Source organism: Hevea brasiliensis, chromosome 17, assembly GCF_030052815.1.
Source record: "Hevea brasiliensis isolate MT/VB/25A 57/8 chromosome 17, ASM3005281v1, whole genome shotgun sequence".
NCBI lineage: Eukaryota > Viridiplantae > Streptophyta > Magnoliopsida > Malpighiales > Euphorbiaceae > Hevea > Hevea brasiliensis.
In genome coordinates, this window is record NC_079509.1 from 1,248,724 (window position 1) to 1,271,044 (window position 22,321).

Consider the following 22,321-nt stretch of genomic DNA (forward strand, 5'->3'; position numbering starts at 1 on the left):
GAATTAATAAGATGCTCTTGAGTAAATGCAAAAACAGTTATACTAAATTGTACTTTTATTCACTTTTCAACGCCAACCATTTTGACAAATGAAATACAAAAGAAATGGAAGTGAATGTCAGTGATTAGTGATTAGACACTGCTCATTATACAGGGTACAGGCATTGCAAGCCCAATGAACAACCTGTCAGTATTAGAACCTGTCATGCAATGAGCACGCAATATTTGTAGAGACCTCAAACAAGCTACAGAAATTCGTAAGTGTACAGTGCTAAGATCTAAAAAATTAGATGTTGGAAGGACTTTGTCACCAGATGCAACTCCAGCACAGGCTTTTTGTGAAGCAGACAGAACCTATAATTTTATTCTCATTCAATTGTAAGTGAAACTTCTTCTTCCCATACAGAATCTGGAGAATCATGGTAATGTACGCTCAAGTCTGCATGATAAGGCAGATAATTAAATTGGTAGCTCTGTCTTAAGGCTTCAAATCTGCTTGTCGTCTTGTTGTACAATGCACTCTGTTTAAAGAGCACACTAAAAGAGAAAAGGAACAAATTAGAAAATAAAGTACGCTTCAATAGACAATCTCACAACACAGTTTGGCTATGTCATCTTGTAAGAAAAATGAGTGATCAACAGTCGAAGTACTATGACTTCAACATGCAACCACAAGTTGCTTAAAGCCACAACTGACAGTAAACCATTGAGATCAATTCTGTCCTCAACTTAGAAGCTTTTCAAGGATCACTGCCAGTCTGCCACGTGGAAAACATAGAAATTGATTCCTGCATATGAAAGTAGGAGGAAATTATTTATCAGCAAACAAAGGTAGAGATATGCATGGGTACATGCAACATGCATGCAAATCTACATGTGCATGCGAGAATACAGGAAGAGAGAGAAAGAGAGAAAGAAAGAGAGGAGAGGGAGAAGGGGGGGGGGGTGTGTGGTTGGGGTTGGATGGGAGTGGTGAGGGATCTATAAGGAGGTGAAAATGATGATGACAGTATTAAGAAAAAAGATCATCCTATTACAATTAACTCTGCAAGCTCCAAGTTCGGGGCTACGAGCAAGCAGTAATAGGTCCCTGCAAAAGTCACAACAATGCACCTACTCAATTGTTCATTAAACAGACCTCTGAGCTATAAAATTACACGTGGCCTATGTTTCTCAGACTCAGGTACGAGTGTCAGGAATGGATACATACCTGTATGTTAGACTTGTGAACTTTCTAAATAAAAAATACAGAGACATGATAAGTTATAATATAGGCCGAAAGAGTTGAAGCAATCTATCAAAAAGTTGCCGACCACAATATAAATTGTGATATGCAACCATTGGATCTCGAATATTCAATATTTTTTTTAACTTGTTTTGTGACTATCCTTTGATTCAAAGTTACATTATCTTTTTAACTTGTTTTTTTACCTATCCTTTAATTCAATATGCTTTTCATCTTGAGAGATCTTTGGCACTCCAGTGTAATGCATGAATATGTGTTGGACACATATTTCATCTCGTGTCCCATGCCGTGTCGTGTTGACATGGCAGGACAAAATAAAGAGTCGGAGTATCAAAACACGTGGCAAACAAAAATAAACTACATCACAGAGCAAGGAAAAACTCAAGAAAGGTGTTGAACACCTTTATGAGCCCAGAACCAGATCTCCCACCAGATATAACCCTTGGCCAAACATTATTTTGCCTTCAAATTATTCATTCATATAATAAAAGATGTAAAGACATACTCCATATGATAAAAATAAAGCTAATTAAGATTATGAAGTTATAGCATATCATAGTATTGTAATACCATATAGATCTAAATGTACTTCTAAGTATGCATGCACATGGATAGTAGAATGAATTCGTTTTTGCTTTATAAGTGAAGTCTACATGGCACAACTATATTGTAGGTCATGTAATTCAAGAAATAGCAAATTCATGTTTCGTGCAGAAAAGTCACTGCTGGTATGATTTCCTAGCTTCTAAAGGAATTCAAACAAATTGATTATATATAATTTCCCACAATTCAATGAAATACACATGCAGACTGACAGACACACACAGAGTCCATCTATATTATGTCAAACAAAATACATCACTAATGATAGAGCTTCTTTGTACTTTCTTTTTGTAGTGAGTTCAATCAGCCAACAGAAATTACAGTATCTCATTCACAACAGAAACTTGAGAAAACCGCAATCATATATTCACAATACGGTTTAGGGGATAACTAGGAATTGATCTTATGAACATGCCACACGTATGCTCATGCCATTATGCACGTGTGTGCATGCTCATGCAGTCATGTGTATGTGTGAGGCCTCAACCATAAGAGACATTTGACATAAAAGATATATGATCATATAGATATGGAATTTGAAGAGGTAATTTACAGGTACAATTGGCTGAATGTTGACTTCCTTGTCCACGTTCGGTCAGACTTAGCTCCATACCATGAGTTGTTATCCACCCAGATTCATATGCTTCAAGAAAACCAATCTTTGCCTTATTAGGCAAATCATGGGGATGAACAAATGGTACTCCAGGAGGCCACCCGATCTCCATTCTAATATTGGCACATGGGCTATCCAGAGTATGAATGTGATTCTCACACTCCTTCAAGTTGCAGAATCTTAGCTTGATGCCTTTCTTATCTGCAATTTCCTGAACTCTTTCCTTCAGAACCCTTTGGGCCTCAAGCCTTAGCCTCTTAGATGGTGGCAGAGGTTTGCATCTTGAATTATTCTTCCTCCTCATTATGGCCTTCACAGATCCTGTAACAGCATGTCATCGATCCAAGGACATGCTGTTAAAAACTTCTTGCTAAGGACAACTTGCACAGAAAAGAAAAGTGAAAAACCCAAAAAGAAGAGGGTCCAAAAGATTGGAACGGCCAAAAAAAGTTATCACGACTTGGTATAGAAAGAGAAAAGCCCAATAAGGATTACTGATGTTAAGAACTATAGACTTGACAAATTTCAATTTCCTTTCCTATTATCACAAGAAAGCAGAAATTTTTTCTCTGATTTTAAAGGCAAAGCAGATCCTTAAATTTAATAGACTTGTACATGCCTTTCAGTCTTTCACACAAGGACAAGTGAAATAGTGAATGGCATACTTAACACCCTAAAGACTGACCAAAATACAGCGAGTCATCGAGTTGAATTTCATTGCAGAAGAAATAATAGGACAATCTCCTATTATATTCATTTTATGTTAGTGAACTGATACATGCTAGATTAGAAAAAAAGGCTCAATGAAATGACATTTGAAAAACTACTAAAGTGATGAGAGATAAGAAAGGTCAAATCTTCAAACAGAACCAACAAACTAAATATAATAGAATAAACTAATAAAGAAAAGCAACAAGTATGTATTTTAGTGCTGCATGAAATATGAAGAGCCTAAAAGAGTAAGAAAGAAACGGTGGTATATGCCATTTAAAGGGAAGTGTTCATGCAATTGATTTAGGTAAATTTTTAGCACGGATTACATTTACATTTACTAATTAGACAAACAAAACAAGAAAAACAAGAATGTTGTGTGAGTGCTGCCTACCATCTTGAGATGTTGAGAAATTGAAATTTTGTAAAGTATGCCTGTTAAAAAGCTGATCAGTTGGGTGAGGTCTCTCCATGAAATCATCCACAGGTACTGGTAGCTGGAACTGAGCTTCAACGCCATGACCAGCTGCTCTCATCTCTGAACAACTGAGACTGGTCATAGACCTCGGCATAAGTTTAAAAGCCAAAGAACAGCGCCCAGAGATGTTCCCCTGCATGTTATTAATCTCTGTTCTGTGCAGCGCAGGGTTGATATAGCCTGCAGTTGCCTGGTACAGGGCAAGTCCAGGGTAAACAATGGCTTCTTGAGGACCAAGGTCTCCATCCACAAGAACCCAGCGACCATGAAAATCTCTAACATGTAAACCCGCCTTATCGGACTTAACAAGAGATATGAGGCTTTTATCAAGTTGGTGCTCATGATCAGAATACATAACCATCTGACCATCCTCTCGATCAGTTAAATTATGGGGCTGCGCTCTCTGGAATGATGGTCTAGCATAACAGCAAACAGACAATACCGAAGAGGAAATTTCCCGACTTCTCAAGGGAACATTATCAAGTATTTCTGTAAAAGGAGAGCTACGTAAGTTTAAATAGAAGCTGATAGCATCCAGTATATCCCTAGCTGCCTTTCCAAGCAGGGAAAATATGTCAGGCAATCCTCCTGAAGGGAATTCCATAGCATCATTTGGTTCTGTAGGAGTCAGGCCTGGTCTATAATCATAGGTTTCTTGCCACAGCTGAGGATCAGCATAGTAACCAGATGTCTTGCACCATTCGCGAGAATCATTAGTATGAATCATATCTGCAGATGGGTATGATGATTTTTGATGGAAGTAAAGGCAAGCAGAATCCAAGCCGGATCTTAGAAGAGCCCCATCGATGCCCGAGAACTGAATGATGGCAGCAGAATATTGAGCAAGTGACTCTGACAAAGTGGAGACTGAAAGTTTGTAAGACTCAGAAGGAAGGCCTTCAGAGGGAATAAGATCACTGAGCTTCACACGACCCAAAGATGGCAGTGGCAGGCCATTGCCTGCCATGAAATTGTCACAGTTACCTGAGCTAAAGCTTAAACGGAAAGCCTAACGGAAAGGGGAATCATCAATAACAATGTCATTAAGCTTAAAAATTCATAAATTATTCAATCGAAGAACCAAGCGTTAATGCAGAATTAGCTTAATCAATATTTTCTCGCATCTACTTCGATGAAGTTTCTGGAAAAAGAAAAAACAAACCTTTAAAGAGCCGATAATTTAATATGAATAATCGAACACGAAATTTGATGAAACGAGGATTAGGGTTCGGCAGAGAGAGCGGCTGCAGAAACTTTTTGGTGGTTGGATCCTTCTCCGTTTGTTTATTAGTTTTCCACCCCCTCTTCGAATTTTCCTGCCAACAAAACAAAGCTCACATGCCATAAAACCATTTTCTTTTCTTTCCTTTTCTTGTTCCTTTCCTTTCCTTCAGGTAAAGCTCATTGCTCATTTCCGGTTGAGGTCGTGTTCCTCCATATAAAATTCAATTCTACGTAATTTAAAAGCACAAATTATAAAATACATTTGATATATATACACCCCATGAAAAAAAATAATTTTTCCATAAAGTTTAAAAAATGAAATTTATATTTTTTTGAGTAACACTAAATAATTTTTCATTTAAAAATACATGTTTTTTATTTTAGAAAATATAAACAACTACTAAATTATTTTTAAAATAACAAAAACTTGATAGCTAACCAAATTAATCCTATTTGTGATTATTTTTGTCTAATTTATTCATATTTATTTTATTAATATACAGTACCATCATCAAAATACAGTACATTATATGTATATATCAACAAAATAAAATAAAATAAAATATATTCTATTTTACTCATGAAGGGGTCCTGAGTTTTCAATAGGGTTTAAGAAAAATCTTGAGTTTTCAAGAATAAATTCCACTAAATGAAAATAAAATTACAAAATTAGATAATTTTTTTGAAAGATTCTTATTTGTTTAAGAAAATTTTTTAACAATTATATATATATTTTTTAAATAAAGTCTTATTGAATTGAATTATTATATTTGTATGGTTCCACAACACACACAAAAGGAAACTTCCAAGTGAGAATAAAGGGAAAACCTATATATCATTTTAGTTCGTCTCCTATTCCTACGAGTTTAAGTAACTTTATATAAATGATACTATATTATTTGGTTATAATTAAATAATTAAATTAAATTAATAAAATTCAGTTATTCCATTAAAAATAAATTTAATTTGATTTGATTTCAGTTATCGATTCAATTATTTTTGATTAATAATTGAATTAATTAAAATAATTAAATTTTAAGTAATTAATATATTAATTATAAATTTATTAGTAATATATTATTTATAATTATTAGTTTATTAATATTAAATTATATTTATTATTTTTTATTAATAAAAAAATATAAATATATTTTTATTAATATTTTATTAAATAATTAATAATATAAAAAATATATTTTATTTTATTAATTTAATTATAACTGATAATTCTCAAAATATTTTTTATTTCAATTAATTTTAATTTTTTTCTCTATTTTAATTTAATTTAATTAATAATTTTAAAATTAATTAATAATTCAATTAATTAAAAATTTAATTGAATACTCACCCCGGCGCACACCTTAGCTCTAATTCTTTTTAAAAAAATAAAGCGTGTCTCACTTAGGTCTGCCCTCGCCACTTTCTTAAATGAGTTATCGCCTTTTATCATTCGTTTAATTTTAAAAATAACTTTAATATTACTTAATTAATGAAATTCATTATTAATCTTCATTTCCTAACTTTTAGAGATTGATTAAACTTTGCTTCATCCATAAACGGCTTATCCGGAATGCTACGACTTTTCTTTTAAAAATTACCACCAAACTACGAACTTTAAAAACATATATTATTACTTATTATTTTCTCTCCCTATTTTAAAAAAATTTATTATTTGATTCCTTATTTTTAATCAGTAAATTATTTAATCTCTCCTATTAAAGTTACAATTAGTTAAAAGAAGAAAATGATTATAGACAAATATTAAATAATTAATAAATTTAAAATTATGAAATTGCTTTCTTATTTAATTTACAATAATACAAAAAAAAAAAATCTTCAAAATAACAGAATTGACTAACAGTTTACGTACTAAAAAACTAAGACGACTAAATTGTAGATTTCTTTTAAATAAAAAGATTAAATAGTTAATTTTGATAAAACACAGACAAAATAATAATTTTTATTCTCCAAAACACGAATTCTTTTTACTCCAGGAGTCGCAAGACACAACTCATTCTAAAAGCATTCTGCAATCAAATGGAAATCAAGGCAGCTGGTTCTTGCCTTCTGGTAGTCGTCAAGATGAATGAGTGTACTTCCCTTGCCTACACCAAGGAATATTACATCACACCAAATCAATGTCACGTTCCTCGAGTATTTTACACTCCGATTGCTATGTACCATGGAGATATATAGACTCGTCCGTGCTTGACTATTAACTATTTATTTGGTATAATATAATGCCCATACTTTAAACAAGATTTTCCGTCTTCTTATGCTTTTCAAGTTCATCTGTCTATCTATCTCCTCAGATGTATACAAGCAAACAATCCAACTTGCAATGATTAATATAGTTTGTCCACTGTTAACAAAAGGAAAAAACTAAACAAGTATTCTACATAAAATTTTGCACAAATTAACCAAAATGTATTTCAATAGTTCACAATTACTTGCAATGTAGCGCACACAGCACGTACTCCATGAACCAAAACAGACAACCCAGAAAAACAGTATCAAACCCTCCTACTGTATTACATCACAGAGTCAAAAGCCTTTTTCCCCCACGCTGAAAAAGATCTTAACTATTACACCATTCACAGATCAAACTCATTTTGTCAGGACAGTAGGAGGGAACAAAAGTAAGGAGGAAGAGAAGGGCAGCAAATATTACCTACGGCTTCCGAGGTGGTGAGCTGCTGCTGCTGCTGTTGCTGGTGCTTCTTCCCTTCAAAGGCCTATACAAGAACCATCTCTAGTAACTTTCAAGAAATTGAAAATCTTGAGGGGAAGAAAAAAAGAGAAGAGAATTGTAACCAAAACATAACATCACTATAGAAACAAGATTTCAATAGACCACAAAGCCCAACAGGATTTTTAACCATATGCAACTCAACTCAACTCAACTCAACTCAACTCAACCAAGCTTTTATCCAAAAAATTTGGCGTCGGCTATATGGATTCGCTTTTTCCACTCTGAACGATTTTGGGTTAAATCCTCAGAAATGTGTAATACTTCTAGGTCACGTTGCACTACTCTCCTCCAAGTCAATTTAGGTCTACCACTTTTTTTCTTTCTATCCTCTAACCTAATGTGCTCTACTTGTCTAACTGGAGTCTCCGTATGTCTACGCTTCACATGACCAAACCACCTCAATCTCCCTTCTCTTAACTTATCTTCAATTGGCACCACTCCTATATTTTCTCTAATTCTCTCATTACGGACTTTATCTAGTTTAGTATGGCCACTGCTGCTGCTACCAGCACAAAACTGCTGCTGTTGCTGTTGTTATGTGCTTTGGCTGAACAAAGCCAGTAAAAAGCACAAATACCACTTAATGGAAATTAGGCAGGAAGATAATAAAATAATGCCGACATATAGTAACTAGAACAAGCCTTTTCCCCCTTGCTTCCCCTCTCCAAAAACGCCAACATATTTTGTTCTATAGTTAAGTTTACTCAAAAGCATGCATTTCTTGTTTCAAATAACTTTTTCCATTAACTTGCTCAACCACACCCCCCATTGCAGTCTCTCCTTGCAGCGTCAACCCCAAGCCTCCTGCCTTCTTTTCATAGTGAAAAAGCAAAAGGCCATGAAACACCATTTTCTAGGCATTAGGAACCTTAAGAACAAATAATTCAAACTAAAATTTGAATAACGTAATAAAGAAAAAAAAAAAGCACAGAAAGTAACCATGTTGAACAAGAATATCTTCAATTCTTCATTGAATTGGCCATGCCACAACTACCTTTATACCACGCAAAACATAAATTTTAACAAATTTCAAACAAATGAAAGAATCTTACATTAGCCAGCAAAAGTATGTGTGCAAACTGCAAATATTATAGATTTTTTTTTTTAAATACCTTCTAGGACTGCGGCTCCTTGATATCCTGCGGGTGACCTATCACAATAAAATACATAAAATCAATTACATAATTACAAAGAAGAGAAGACCGTTTCTTACTTCTTAGAAGAAGAATAATAATAGTAAGGCACAAATGACAAACCCTGCGTGGACTAGGTGACCCAGAGTAGGATGATGACCTCCCACGTCTTGCAGCAGGAGCTCGGCCTCTGCAATACAGCATTGATGACCAAAATTGAAACACATACTGAGAAATGTTGCTCGGCAACGCTAGAAAGTACAAAATGATATGCTTGTTTTGGGATAAAAAAAAAAAAGAAGAAGAATATAAGGCATTAACACAACAGTTATTCAACCTCAAAAACAAAAGAAGGTTCGTTTCATACATAATACAGACACCAGTGGCTAAAATTACCCTAGAATTTTCGGTTGTTAAAAGTTAATCATACAAGTTCCACCATTGAAGAGAATGATATAATTTTTTTGAACAAAGTGAAATTTGGGTGATTTCACTAGAGTCATAGCATATTCCACATTTTTTTTCCTTTCCTTCTTACTCTCTCGTTCCTGAGCAGCTTCCCTTCTTTCACTTTGCTTGAGTTCTCAAACATTTAAAATCTATCCCCACAAAATCTCATCTTAACCTGATTTCAAACGAATTCAAAATCTTCCCTCCTAATCTAGTCCATCTGCCCCCCTAACCTAATGTCTCTCATCCTAACCCATTAAAATGATTAGCAGGACATCCCAAAGAAAAGATGGCTATCATCTTAGATTTGGCAAGTCTTGTAAAACCATGCTCCATTTGTCTGCTCAACCATTTATTCATAATTAAAAAATTCCACCCATTCAATTTTTACAAAATGGCCCTGCCTTCACAGCCTAAAATAATGCTTCATCTCCAGTAGAAATGTAAAGAAAAAAGAAGTGAAAAGGCAAAAAAGGTACACCTTATCCTCACATAGGCAATGCTCAAACACAAGCATAGTTATTAAAGGCTTAAGGTACACTAAGGCGCCAAGAGGTCTTAGAGCCTAGGCACAACAAGGCATAGGGGACCGCCTAAGTGAGTTGAGGCGCAAAAGTAAAAATATTTAAAAAATCCATAAACGTAAAATAAATGTGATGCTTTTCCTTTTTTTCCTTTGGCATATATCTTGAAATAGGTGTAGATATAACATTTTTCAAGAAAAGATAATAATAGAGTAGTAGTGTTGAACAAGGAAATATGAGAGGTTTGTGATCTTGGGTGTCCTAGTTTGATGAGAGTTTGATTACTAGTTATCACCAGCGATACTAACTCCAAAAACTTCCTAGGGCATCAATAAAGAAGGCATGCCTTTCTAGAACCTTGTGCCTGTAGCAAAGGCACATGCCTAGGTGCACAAGGTACTAAGATTTGAGCCTGGTAAGCCTTGAGCCTAAGGCGTGCCCTTAATAAATATGAACACAAGAATGCACAGCAATTAATCAAACTGAGTAATTCAGTTAAATCCAGTAGGGATCTGAATTATGTGAAACATAACACAGCTTGCATAAACTATAGAAATGTCCATGTTAAGATATTAATAAAGTTACCTCCTTGGCGAAAGTGATCTTGAACGCGAGCGAGCAGGCCTACGAATTGGAGAGCGGCTACGTCGACGAAGTGGGGACCTTCTTGGGGGACTACGGGCTCGCCTAGGAGGTGTGCTGAGAAAAAGTGAAAAAGAATTCACCAAGAAGTTACCATATTACAAAGTAGTTACTTCCAAATCTAAAATTTGCTTAACTTGTCTTCTTTTTCTACCAATTCTTCAGATGTCATACCTTAGCAATCATTATCGTTAATCACTCAAAACATACTTTGGAAACAGACCCGTTTAAAGGCAGGTTGGGCCAAGCCCAAGTCAGGCTGCAACTTTTATCCTCAACCTGGCCCAGCCCAACAATTCAAGCCAATATCTTTTACCAAACTTGGCTCAATACAAATAAAACATATAAATATTTAATTAATCAAGCAACAGAAATTCAGCCAGGTTCTTCATGGGCACAAATCCCAAGCCCTTAATCAGGCCAGCGCTGGTTAAAAACCCCCTACCCAAGCCCAGCTAAAAACCCACCTTTTAGCAGGGTAGATGGGTCCCTAACACATGAATGAGTATTTTTGGAGGCATTTCAGCTTTTGAACTTCAGAATTCGATTAGAAAGAGTCATTACCGTCTCCTTGGAGGAGGAGGAGAACGTCTGCGGACAGGACTACCACGAATCCTTCTAGGAGAACCCCTGCAAACACAATAATTGGTGAACAGCCTTTCAGAGTTGCTCATAACATTGAGCAAGAAATAGTGTAGCATGCAGCCAACCTTGCAGGGGATCTATAACGCCTTGGTGGAGATGGAGAACGACCTCTAGCTGGGGATGCTGGTCTCCTTCTTGGTGGTGTATCCCCATGACGATAAGGAGACCCTATTCGCCGACGAAGAGGAGAATCTGCACGTCGACGTGGAGGAGAATCTGGAAGACGTCTTGGGGATCCACCTCTTCGAGCAAGGGGGGATCTTCTTCGAGGTGAGGTTAGAGGTTTCCGATGAGAAGAAGCTGACATCAACAAGACAGTAAGACACAATAACTACTAGCAAACAGAGAATAAACAAAAAGTTCCATAATGTTAAAATAATTCAAGCATACATTCTCTTTGCCTTTTCGGTCCATCCTTCTCAACATCTACGCTGGCACTATCAGTTTTGGGAGCATCTCGCTTCGGAGCAGCAGCAATAGGTTTTGGGGGTGGTGAAACTTTCTGTCGTGGCGGTAATGTGAACCTTGCTCGAACAACATTGCCATCAATCTGGGCCTGCATCAAGGCAATTACATCATGTCTCCAGAAATAATATGGTTGTATGGTATCAACTCTATTTAATCCCACATCTTTCTAAAAATTACCCCATCCATGTATAGTAGGGCCTTCTCAGCATCAGCCCTTGTCTTAAATTCAACATATCCATATCCTTTTGGAAGATTAACCTGTTTAGGTTAAACACGTTATTGCACTTGGAAGAAACAAACAAATGAGCCAAAAGTATGATAGGAACAACTTGCATGTACTTACGGTACGGTCCATTGCTAACTCCACATGTACAACTTCACCAAAGTTACCTAAGTAGCAGGAAAGCCAAAGAAACCAAGATAAAAAAATCAATCAATGAAAATGCGTACATTCTCTTCGTACTTTGCTATTAACAGATTGAGAGAGGCAGCAAAAAATGATGTGATTTCCTTGAAAATACAGTCCATGTAGCATCAACATTTGCTAAGCAGAATATTAGTTAATCCATTCAATACCACAAAATTGAATTATTGGAATAGGCACAGGTTACTTTTTGGTCTACTAGTAAAAGCTACCATGCACTAAAGAGGAATAGACAAGTCCAACTGGTCTGCAATGAATCCAACTGCTCTGCAATGAAAAACTATGTAGCACAGAAACAGAAACATGGAACGTACATGGGGAAGCAGCATTTTCTGAAAATATGGGAAACAAAAATATGGGATAACTGGTAATGTATAAATTAAAAAATATAGGAGTATATTAATATATTTTAACTTTTATATTAAAATTTTTAAAATATGTATTCATGCAAATAAATAAATAAACACTATTCAAGCTAATATTTAAAAGTCATAATTATATTCATTAGTAATTATATAATAAACAGTACGATATAAGTAATATTACTAAATGTAACACATGAACTGGAAGAAAATGTCTCAAGGTTTGTGACTTTGAATCCCAATCTTTCGGTTTGCATGTTACCCAGGTGTGTCTCTCTCTCTCACATGCTTCCCCTCCCATATCTGCATTGTAACGAAATCATTAGTCCACATGGAAATTTCTTTTTTCTCTCTACTTCCTCCCAAGACTCCCTTCCCTCACTAATCTCTAATTCTTTCTTTACTTCTCTCTTATATCACTAATTTCCACTGCATAGATCCCTCTTGTTCATGGCGACTGTAACCAGTGATCGATGCCTAGAGAACCTTGCCGTGCAAAGAACGGAGAAGGAAAAGTATTAATGGAGAAAAGGAGGCAGGAGGCCAGAGACTGAACTGCTTTTGTTTTAACTTCTGTATTTTTTTTCTTTGACAAAATAAATGTGTTTTCCCAACAGAAACGCATTTCCTATTTTTCAGAAATTACAGAAATGGGACCAAAATGCTACAAACCCATTTCCGTTTCCAAAACGGGTATGAAACACGGACACCTTGCTGACGTTACATTTCTGCGCTTCACAGGTGAAAAACAGCACCCTCCTCATCTTCATACATATTAGAAACACCGACCAACTTATCCTTAAAAACAACTGTTTCAAAAAAATACTCTACTTAATCAGTCTCCAGCAGTCTGATAGCTTGCGAAAAACCAGTATTGGAATTTTCCCATATCAACCCAATCAGCAGATATCTTTGTAGTTCCTACTCAAACTTTATTATTCACAACTGCATTGCATACATGGTACAATTAGACAATCACAGAAATGAGCTTAAGATGCAAACCTATTTTCTCATTCAGTTGGAAGCTGCTTATTTCACAGGAAACTCAAATATTGCATAGCATGTAGGTATACCTAATTAGAAAATTTAGATGTTTTCTGTCATTACAAAAGCTAACTTAATTGTATAAAGATATTTACCATAGGAAAACAGCCAGGTAATGTCAACCTTTTCAAATTACAATGCAGATAGGCTTGAAAAGCAACACACAAAGGACAATCCTTAAGAACAAGATCTTATATCAACCATAGTGATAATGGTTAAATAAAGAAAAAAGAAAAAGGGAAGGTGCAGAACTTACTAAATATTTCTTTTAAATGGCCCTCATGCACATTCCTACTGAGGGTGTCAATATGGAGAACACGAGACTCACGAATGGGAGAGGTCTTCCTGAAATCAGAAACATGCAAAGGTATGAGTTAGAAACAACAATTGAGAAATTGTTCAACAACTTCCAAAGTTCTTAGCAAAATACATCGTAACTTTACCTTGGAGGAGGAGAAGTTTTTCTAGATTGCGGCGGTGGAGAACGACCTCGTCTAAGCACTTCAGCAGGACTGCAGAAAAGGGGGGAGCACAATTTATTAAAAAAATACACATTAAAATAAGTATAAGACAGAAAACGATATCAAAATAAATGCATGCTTAAGCTTGGAACATAAAAGTTGCTTATCCTAATCTCTCTACCTGCCATCAGACAACTCTAAAAAAATGGATAACACAGACGCGTTGATCGGTTAAATTCCAAAAAGCTATTAAAAATAATGTTCTCACATGATAAAAAGCTCAACTAAGCTAAACTCCAAAAGTCATACAAAAAATGAAAACCTAGCCTTTATCAATCCAGTAAGTGAAAAGTTCAAAAACCTAATTTCTTCCACTTTCCTACACTTTCTTAATTGTGTCATCAACTACAAGAATGTCATTGTGCCTTCATAATCGAGTATCCACTTCCCAACAACCAAACAGACTGCCATAAATTCTAAATTTAAAGAATGAAAATGAAACAAAAAAAGCAATTACCTCTTTTTCTGAGCAGGAGGACTGCGGCTACCAGAGCTAAGGCTGCGAGAAGGAGAGGAGGATGAAGTGAACGATCTAGAGCGAGATCGAGAACGAGAACCAGAGGATAAAGACCGGGAGCGGGAGCTGGACCGAGAATCTGAACCGGAGTAAGAGCGTGACCTGGAGCGGGACCGGGAGGACGAGCCCGACCCTGAAGGCCGCAACGGACCGCCTCGCGTTGGCTTGGCCATGGATACAAAGGCAACACAGTGGATAAGAAACCCTCGGTAAACCCCTAGGACCGTGAAAATTGATAGAAAGAAAGACGAGGCAAGACCCGCTTGGGTTTTTCTGTGCAGTGCTTGTGCTTTATGGACAGCGAAAAGACTGATGGCTCCAGTGAAGATGGGAAGTTATTAATCGGGTCGGGTCCCGTAGATCCGACCCTCTATATAAATTAGAATTGTTTCCTTTTTTACCATAATTAACTCAAAATCTCATTATCTTAAATAAATTAAAATTTATTAATAAATTATTAAAAAATTTCAAATTTTAATCGCCACTAAAATAATTAAAACAAAGGGAAGTAACATATTGTAAGTTTATGTTTAGATGTTGAACTCATACTTCAAATTTGTTCTAGAAAATTTAAATTTTTATTTTTTATGATAAAAATTAATGTAACCAATTATTTATATCGCACTAATTTATTATTATTTAAATTTAATTGTATGACATATAAATGTCATAATAAAGTTATCTTTAGACTTTGTTTGATTTAATTTTATAATAAAATTTATTTTATTTTCAAATAAATTTCATGATAGAATTTATTTAAATAAATAAATTTTTTATTTTGTATATTTTATATTAAATATGAAATTTATTTTAAATAAAATTAATTTTATATTTAAAATAAATAAAATAAAATGATATAAAATAAGAATATAATTGTCACTTAAAATATATATGATTTTAAGTTACGAATTCATTTGTAAATTCTATTAATTTTGATGAAATTTAATTTAGTTATAATAAAATCTATGAAATTGAGTATTAATAATTCTAAATAAATTTTCATTTAAATAAAATACTAAAATTTTAAATTTATAAATAAATTTCATAAAATTTTTTAAAATTTATTTACTCCAAATACAACCTTAATGATATTAAAGTAATTATAAATTAAATACAAAAAGTAAAAAGCGACAAATTTGAATTTTCATATTTAGTACAAGGATGAAAAAAACTGCAAGTCTAAGGCATGTTGATTCGGAAAAAAATGGGAATAATTTTCCTAAAAAAACTTACAAGAGTAAAGATTCTATTTTTTTAATTGTTTTTCAAACAGAAAATCATATTTTTTTTATAACCAAAATTATGCTATAATCTTTTAATATCTAAAATTAATAATTATTTAAAAAATATTTATTTATAATAATAAAAAAATCATATTATTATAAAATAAATAACGCATTAAAAAATTAAAAAATGAAATAAAATTTTTAATATGTTTCACAATAATTTATTTTTTTAATTATAAAAGATATAAATAATTTTTTTTATTTTTTAAATTAAAAAAATTATTTTTTATTATTTACAGATAAATATGTTTCCCATATTTTTACTTTTTTTTAATAAAAAATGAAAACAATAAATTTTTTTTTTCCCCACAAGTAAACAGACCACCAAGTCACTGAAATCATGATATCAAAAGCACAGTTTAGCATTTAACTGGAATCCTAACCTCTTTTTGCAAAAGCAATGTTAGACATGTAAGTGAACCATGTTTCACCATATTAGGGAAAACCCTAAATTGGTATGGTCATTGCCCATTTGCTTGAGCAGCAATTACCCATTACAACACAATGTGCAATGAAAGTTTCAACTCAATGGCATCCACATGCAAAATCATTCAGCACCAAAAGTTTAAGTCACCATTTGGCTCATTTCAGTTCTTCAATACTAGTTGAAGCATTTGATCTCCTCCTTTTGGCTTCATTGTCACCCAAGTGCAATGAAACACACGCATCTTCATCACAGCCATTCCTCAGAGAAGCGAGGTTCTGCGACACTGCCTTATCTGATAAGCTGTTTTTATGCAGTGGGGACTGTCTTATGAAGCTTGGAATAAACTGATGTTCGAAGCTTGGAATAAACTGATGTTCAAAGCTAGGAACCACCTTGATCCCATCTTCCATATGAAACTCAGTTTCCACAAGTGGTGGGTTCATTTCTTGGTTGCTAGGTTCTACTTCCAAAGGGATATGCTCAATTTGAAGACCTAATGACTCAAATTTGTCTTCAACTTTGTCCTCAGGAAGCACTGCCTTGGGGGGTGAGGAGTCTCCCACTGTGGAGCACATTGCTGTTGCTGAAGCAGCTCTTTGTTCTTGCACTGCCACTATAAATACAACGGCATATAATGGGATTTCGAAAATTAAAAATAAATTAAGAATCATGAAAAAGCCACATAGTAATAATTTTACTCATTCCAATAAAATCATTTTAGCCAGCCTATAATTATTCCCCTTCCATGCCCCTACTGATTTGCTTATATTGGATTCTACTGCAAAATGGGAATCTCTCTCTCTAATCTTATAAATTCACCCCAACCCCAACAGGAATTAAACTTAGAATTTCCAGGTTGAAATCCAATTCCTAATAGTTAGGATGTCTCCATTGGAGAATCCTATGAATTATCTGCATATACTTAAAAAAACATATTGATTGGTTTATTCTGTTACACCAGAATAGAGGAACAAAAAGGAAGAGAGAGTGAATCACAATGAGGAAGAATACTAAATGAATATCAAGAAATATGAGGCAATAAAATAAACAGGCACAAGCAGTGATATGTCAAAATACAAACCTTTTAGTCCCTGACTGGTATTGATGAGATCAAGCTCAAGAAGATTGAGAAGTCGCCCAAGATCTACTCCACTAGTCCAATTTTCAGGAGGCTGTCCAACTTTCAGCTTAAGTCGGCCGCGATTAGCAGTACCACCCCATATGATTCCAATAGGCCGTGACTTCTCACCATTCTCACCTTTCATTATGATGAGGCTTCCACTATCTCCTTCAAGGTCAAAAGTCTGTTGGTTCTCACCCACAACAAGAAAATCAGTTAAGAAGCATATGCCTTTCTCGTCATTGTACTCAAGAGCATACGCCAAGACAGTTCCTGTGGTCAAGCCAGAACTTCTTCCAACCTTCATCACCTGCTTCCCAATAAGACTGCTGATGGAAGACTGCAAATCTATAATCTTTACATCACCAATCTCTCCTATACCTTTCACAGAGGTGGTAACAGTGGACATATCAAAATCATCAGAAAATGGGATAAATGCCCCGTCTGCTCTGACAAATGTCTCTGCAAGGTGTGCCAAGCAGTATCTCATAAGTGTAAAGTTCAAAGCTTTTAGTTGAATCATTGGAGATAAGCATTAGAAGGAAAGACAGACACAAAAAGGCCTTATTCATATTGAAGACTAAGCATTATATAGGTCCCTTAATCAACTTTAACACGAGAGTGTCCCTGACACTGCAGAGTCTTGTCAAAGAGTAACCTCCGTTTCATTAAATAGATACGCAGGTTGCTATAATTATTAGACTTATAATTTGGAACCTCCTTACCAGGGTTTATTCCCGCAAAAATGCCATACCAAAGGTCATCTGTGATAAATGAAGTAGCTCTCTCCACTGCACCAAGATAAACCCCAGGTCCAAGTGTTGGGGGCAAAGGATGAAACATTTTTTGATTAGGGTAATCCAAGTCAACTGCAACATGCCTATTTGTTAGAAACCCAACTTGTCTACTGCCAGTCTGACTTCTAACAATAGCACCCAGTGTCCCGTAAGTCTCCTGGTTTGCTACCTGTGCACAAGCAATAACTCGGTTATAATTCCCATCAATTGTGGGAGCTGGAAATTGTGGACTATTAATTAAAGTAATCAACACTAATTTTCTTCATGAAATAGTTTGCAAAAGCCATCAACCAGTTATGATCCCACTAAAGTTGCATCCTACAAAGGACAATCAGGAGGCAGTCCTATCCTTACAAGCTTACATGAAAATGGCTACTCTCAGGCCTCAAACTTCATCCTTTAAGATTCTTACCTTTCCAACAGCGAAGAGGCAATCGCACTTAGGTCTTAGTCATGGATTTTATAAAAGTGTCTGTTATTATATCCAAAACAGATAAACAACGTCAAAACTCTAAAAAGGTTGTATCAGAAGCCAACTCATGTCATGATCATTATATTAAGTGGAATCAATGAATGAAGAATTACTAATTGTAATCCATATCCAAAAGAATATGGTGCAGGGAATATAAGAGTAGCAAAGTACCTGAGAACCTGAACCAATACACAAATCACCCCCACGCATATCATCCACAATCTCAGTGTATAACTGTTCCTTAGGAGTTGGCTCAGATGCACCAAAATATGAGAACTCAACCACATCAACATCGCACCATACACCTCCTGGTCCCTGGTTATAAGAATTTAACATACATTTTAATATTAATTCATAGTTTCATGCCAAGTAAAATAATATGGAACAGGCATGAGAAAATATTAGAACACACCACCCCATAGTAAATCAGGTCAATTTATCCCTTTGTGATAAGAGGAGACAGGGAGAGGGGGAAAGAGAGAGAAGGTTCATAGTTTTACTTTGCTTAAAGGTATGGAAATCGAAACCACAACGGTAGACATCCTTCCTTACCTCAAGGGCATTGGGCAGACATTGGATGGGGCTGAGCCACTGCTTATGAACTTTCCTAGAAACAAAAACAAGAATGGCTGGTATATCAGTCAGCACACCTTGTTGAATACGAAACCCAATAGCTGTACCAAGACTGTAACGTCGCAAAATTTTGCTATGAAATGCCCTAATAGTCATGAGTTCAAGCAATGTGGTTGCTCGTTGCCCCTTTGGCAACCGAACAAGAGTTTCAGGTAGAACCCCTTTCTGCAAATTTGCGAAATAGTCTGCCCTCTCCTCAGCAGCATCAATTAACCGCCAGCTAGGCCAGGAGAAGTAAGCAGCATTGCTGTCACAGTGCTGTCCAGCAGAAGCAAAAGGTTGAAGATTTCGGGGACTCAATGAAGACAGACTAGGATGACTGCAGCCATTTTTTTCAGTATCCAATGCTGATTCCTCTGATGATGTTGAACCAGAGCAATAGTCCCTCATATTAAGCCTATCACACTCCATCTTTCAGATTACCTAGGCAAATAATGCAGCAAAACAACTAAACTAAATCATAATCATAAAGACTTTAGGAAACAAACAACTAGGCATAACAGGTTGAGTAGAAAAAAATAAAAATAAAAAAGCATACATGAGAAAAAAAAAAACAAAATAGTGAAAAACAGAAGCATCATGTTTTATCTGCAATTCAAAACCTATTGAATAATTTCAATTATAAGTCAAAGCTTCAATTGCATGATAAAAAACATCATGTATAAGCAAAAAAAGAATAAGTTCTACTTTGCTACTTCACTTCTGAATATAATCCCCAATTCTGACGCAAAGACATGGCCAAATTTTGCCCCCTGGGTGGACGGGTGTCTTAAAAAAATGGCATAATTGAAGCCATTCCTCTAACACAATTAAAACTGTTTATTAAGAGATATTTTACATGCCCAACTTAAGAACTATATGTCATAATATATATATATCGCGATGCTTGATTGTTTCTTTCATCTTCGTCAAGTGAATAACTGAGTTCTAACAAAATCAAACTCGCGGGAAGCAGAAACATAGCAACTTACAGCAGAACTTTCCCTACAAATATCAAAACCCGTTATAGATGCTTTTCCTACCAAAAAGAAAAGGGAAATGGGATTACCAGAGCATTATAACTTTAGCAGTTGTGTTTATATCCTGAATTTTTGCTCGTGGAATGAAAAGCTGCAGCTTTTAGTAGTCACAGAAACAATCAAGCATCACGAAACCAATAATTATAGAGAGAGAGAGAGAGAGAGAAAGAGAGAGTTACTGAAGAAACAAAAAAAAAAAAAAGGCGAACTTTAGAACACCGAGAAACAGGAAACAACAAGAAATAAAGCAAACCCAAATAACCAAAAACAATGTTCCTTCGACTACATATACAATCACAAACCCTTACCATTTCATGTAGAAAAGGGGGGAAATAAAGAAAGCAAAGAGAATACTTAAAGACGGAGGCGAAAAAGCTCACTTCACTAGTCAAGTGATCAGCAACGGCAAAAGGTAGCAGCTAGAGATAGAGAAGCTTATGAGACAAGGTGGGTCCAACTGGAAGAGTTTGACAGCTTGAAAAAAAGACCTCATAACTCGTGTACCCAATTGAAGCAAGAATCTGGTGAGAAGTTGAAGACAAAAAAGATTGCCAGTTTGAGTTGAAAGCGGCGAACTGGTGGTGGGGTTTTGCACAGAACCCCATGAACACAGCATATATTACAAAATGGCGAGGTAAAGTGAGCCATGGATGTAATTCTTTAATGAAACATCTACATGTAGCAGAAGAGTCGGTGGGAAGTGCATCTGACGTGGAGCCCTGAAGTATTCAATCGTAGCCGCTGGATTTGAATATTTGTAAGTGATTTGCGATGGATGATGTTGAGATTTCCTAATCCTATGGTTTATATGAAGAGTTCATGCGGATAGCACAATTGGGATAAGCCTTTTTGCAATTAAAATGTGAAAATAAAACTTTTTCTTTTCCGCTCCTCAAATTTCTCCTTCACCTGAATACTTGAAATGGATTTTACAAAATTAAGGAAATTTATAATTTATTTTTTAGATTTTATCTTATATTATATTTTAATTTTTAAAAATTTAAAAATTAAATCATAATATAATACAATTTAAAAATTAAATAATTAATTTTTTAAAATTAATTATTTAATTTTTAAATTTTATATTATATTACATTTTAATTTTTATAATTTTAATATATTAAATAATTTAATCTTTTTATTAATAAATAAAATTATTATAAACATGAAAATTATAATTATGAAAAATAAATTATTCTACATATTAAAATTAAATGATTAAATAATTTATTTTTTAAAATTTAAAAATTAAAATGTAATATAATAAAAAATTTAAGTAAACTCAAAGATTAAATCGTAAATTTTCTTAAATTTTATTTACAGATATAATTAAAAATTATTATTTTAATTTTATGAAATTAAATTTAATTAAACTCAATTCTTATCAAAATACATAAAATTTCAAATAAACTGTAATTACATTTTTGAGTTCAAATACTATGTATATTTTACACATTTTCTCTATTTTCTTCCTTCCTCCCTCCTTTGCCTACCAATCCCTCTCTAGTCTGTCTCTATTTTTTCTACTTATTCTCACACGCAATATTTAAAATTAAAACTATATTTAATAAAAAGTTAAAAAATTAAATGATACTTTTATAAATTTTAACATTTAAGAAAGATAATTAATAACTTAAATTCTCAATGTTAACTTTTAACCACAAGAGGCATAAATGAAACAATAATGAGAGTTAAAAATTATAAGCATAATAATTACTTTTATTAAACATGTACCAAACACTTCATAAATATTAAATATAATTTTAAAATAAATTTATTCCTCTTAAAAATTATTATATTAAATATATTTAAAAATAAATATAACTTATTTTTATATTATATTAACAGTATAAATTCTTGTTTTTTCTTTTTTTTTCATAATTATATGTGATATTATGCCTTAATTCATACTGTATATTTAAATCTAGCTAGTTGAATTGGTACAATTTATTGTTGTTTGATTCAATTAAAAATTCTCTATTTTGTATTTTTTTAATATTAAGCTCAAGTTAGTTTAGTTTTAAATAATAATAATAATAATAATAATAATAACAAATAATTTACGTTATTCATTTTAATTAATTTAACATTAAAATTGAATGGTTGTTACATATAGCAATTCAAAGAATAACGTGAAAGAGAATAATAATGTGGGATGCGAATAGGATTAGACAAGGTGATTGTTAAAAACTTGAAAGTGATAGTTAAAGA

The 22,321-nt window shown here is 34.1% G+C and overlaps 3 protein-coding genes across 17 annotated transcripts; all 3 read right to left on the minus strand.

Moving 5' to 3' along the window:
* Positions 1-22: 22 nt before the first annotated feature.
* On the minus strand, positions 23-5,171 carry LOC110638468 (uncharacterized). Of its 2 annotated transcripts, XM_058139132.1 has the most exons (5): positions 4,813-5,171; positions 3,567-4,659; positions 2,402-2,782; positions 1,037-1,089; positions 23-787 (listed from the first exon to the last, which is right to left on the minus strand). In XM_058139132.1, exons 2-5 carry the CDS (start codon positions 4,615-4,617, stop codon positions 740-742), a joined length of 1,533 nt encoding a protein of 510 aa, XP_057995115.1. In that variant the 5' UTR covers positions 4,618-4,659; positions 4,813-5,171; the 3' UTR covers positions 23-739. The 2 variants fall into 2 exon arrangements, with proteins under 2 accessions (XP_057995115.1, XP_057995116.1); XM_058139133.1 differs by lacking the exon at positions 1,037-1,089 and having other exon boundaries at positions 4,813-5,165.
* Positions 5,172-6,643: 1,472 nt separating this feature from the next.
* LOC110638472 (serine/arginine-rich splicing factor SR45) lies at positions 6,644-14,658 on the minus strand. 3 transcript variants are annotated; one of them, XM_021789037.2, is made up of 13 exons: positions 14,297-14,658; positions 13,762-13,830; positions 13,575-13,663; positions 11,832-11,878; positions 11,666-11,746; positions 11,411-11,576; positions 11,086-11,320; positions 10,940-11,005; positions 10,319-10,432; positions 8,883-8,949; positions 8,739-8,776; positions 7,546-7,609; positions 6,644-6,979 (listed from the first exon to the last, which is right to left on the minus strand). In XM_021789037.2, exons 1-12 carry the CDS (start codon positions 14,527-14,529, stop codon positions 7,546-7,548), a joined length of 1,269 nt encoding a protein of 422 aa, XP_021644729.1. In that variant the 5' UTR covers positions 14,530-14,658; the 3' UTR covers positions 6,644-6,979. The 3 variants fall into 3 exon arrangements, with proteins under 3 accessions (XP_021644729.1, XP_021644730.1, XP_021644728.1); XM_021789038.2 differs by having other exon boundaries at positions 6,644-7,236; XM_021789036.2 differs by lacking the exon at positions 6,644-6,979 and adding an exon at positions 7,254-7,456.
* A 1,325-nt stretch (positions 14,659-15,983) lies between these two features.
* Positions 15,984-20,899, minus strand: LOC110638473 (protein NARROW LEAF 1). Of its 12 annotated transcripts, none has more exons than XM_021789048.2 (7): positions 20,491-20,899; positions 20,140-20,201; positions 19,011-19,539; positions 18,630-18,773; positions 17,915-18,155; positions 17,151-17,651; positions 15,984-16,682 (listed from the first exon to the last, which is right to left on the minus strand). In XM_021789048.2, exons 3-7 carry the CDS (start codon positions 19,500-19,502, stop codon positions 16,225-16,227), a joined length of 1,836 nt encoding a protein of 611 aa, XP_021644740.2. In that variant the 5' UTR covers positions 19,503-19,539; positions 20,140-20,201; positions 20,491-20,899; the 3' UTR covers positions 15,984-16,224. The 12 variants fall into 12 exon arrangements, with proteins under 12 accessions (XP_021644740.2, XP_021644739.2, XP_021644737.2 ...); XM_021789047.2 differs by having other exon boundaries at positions 20,140-20,207; XM_021789045.2 differs by having other exon boundaries at positions 20,140-20,207; positions 20,419-20,899.
* Positions 20,900-22,321: the final 1,422 nt, after the last annotated feature.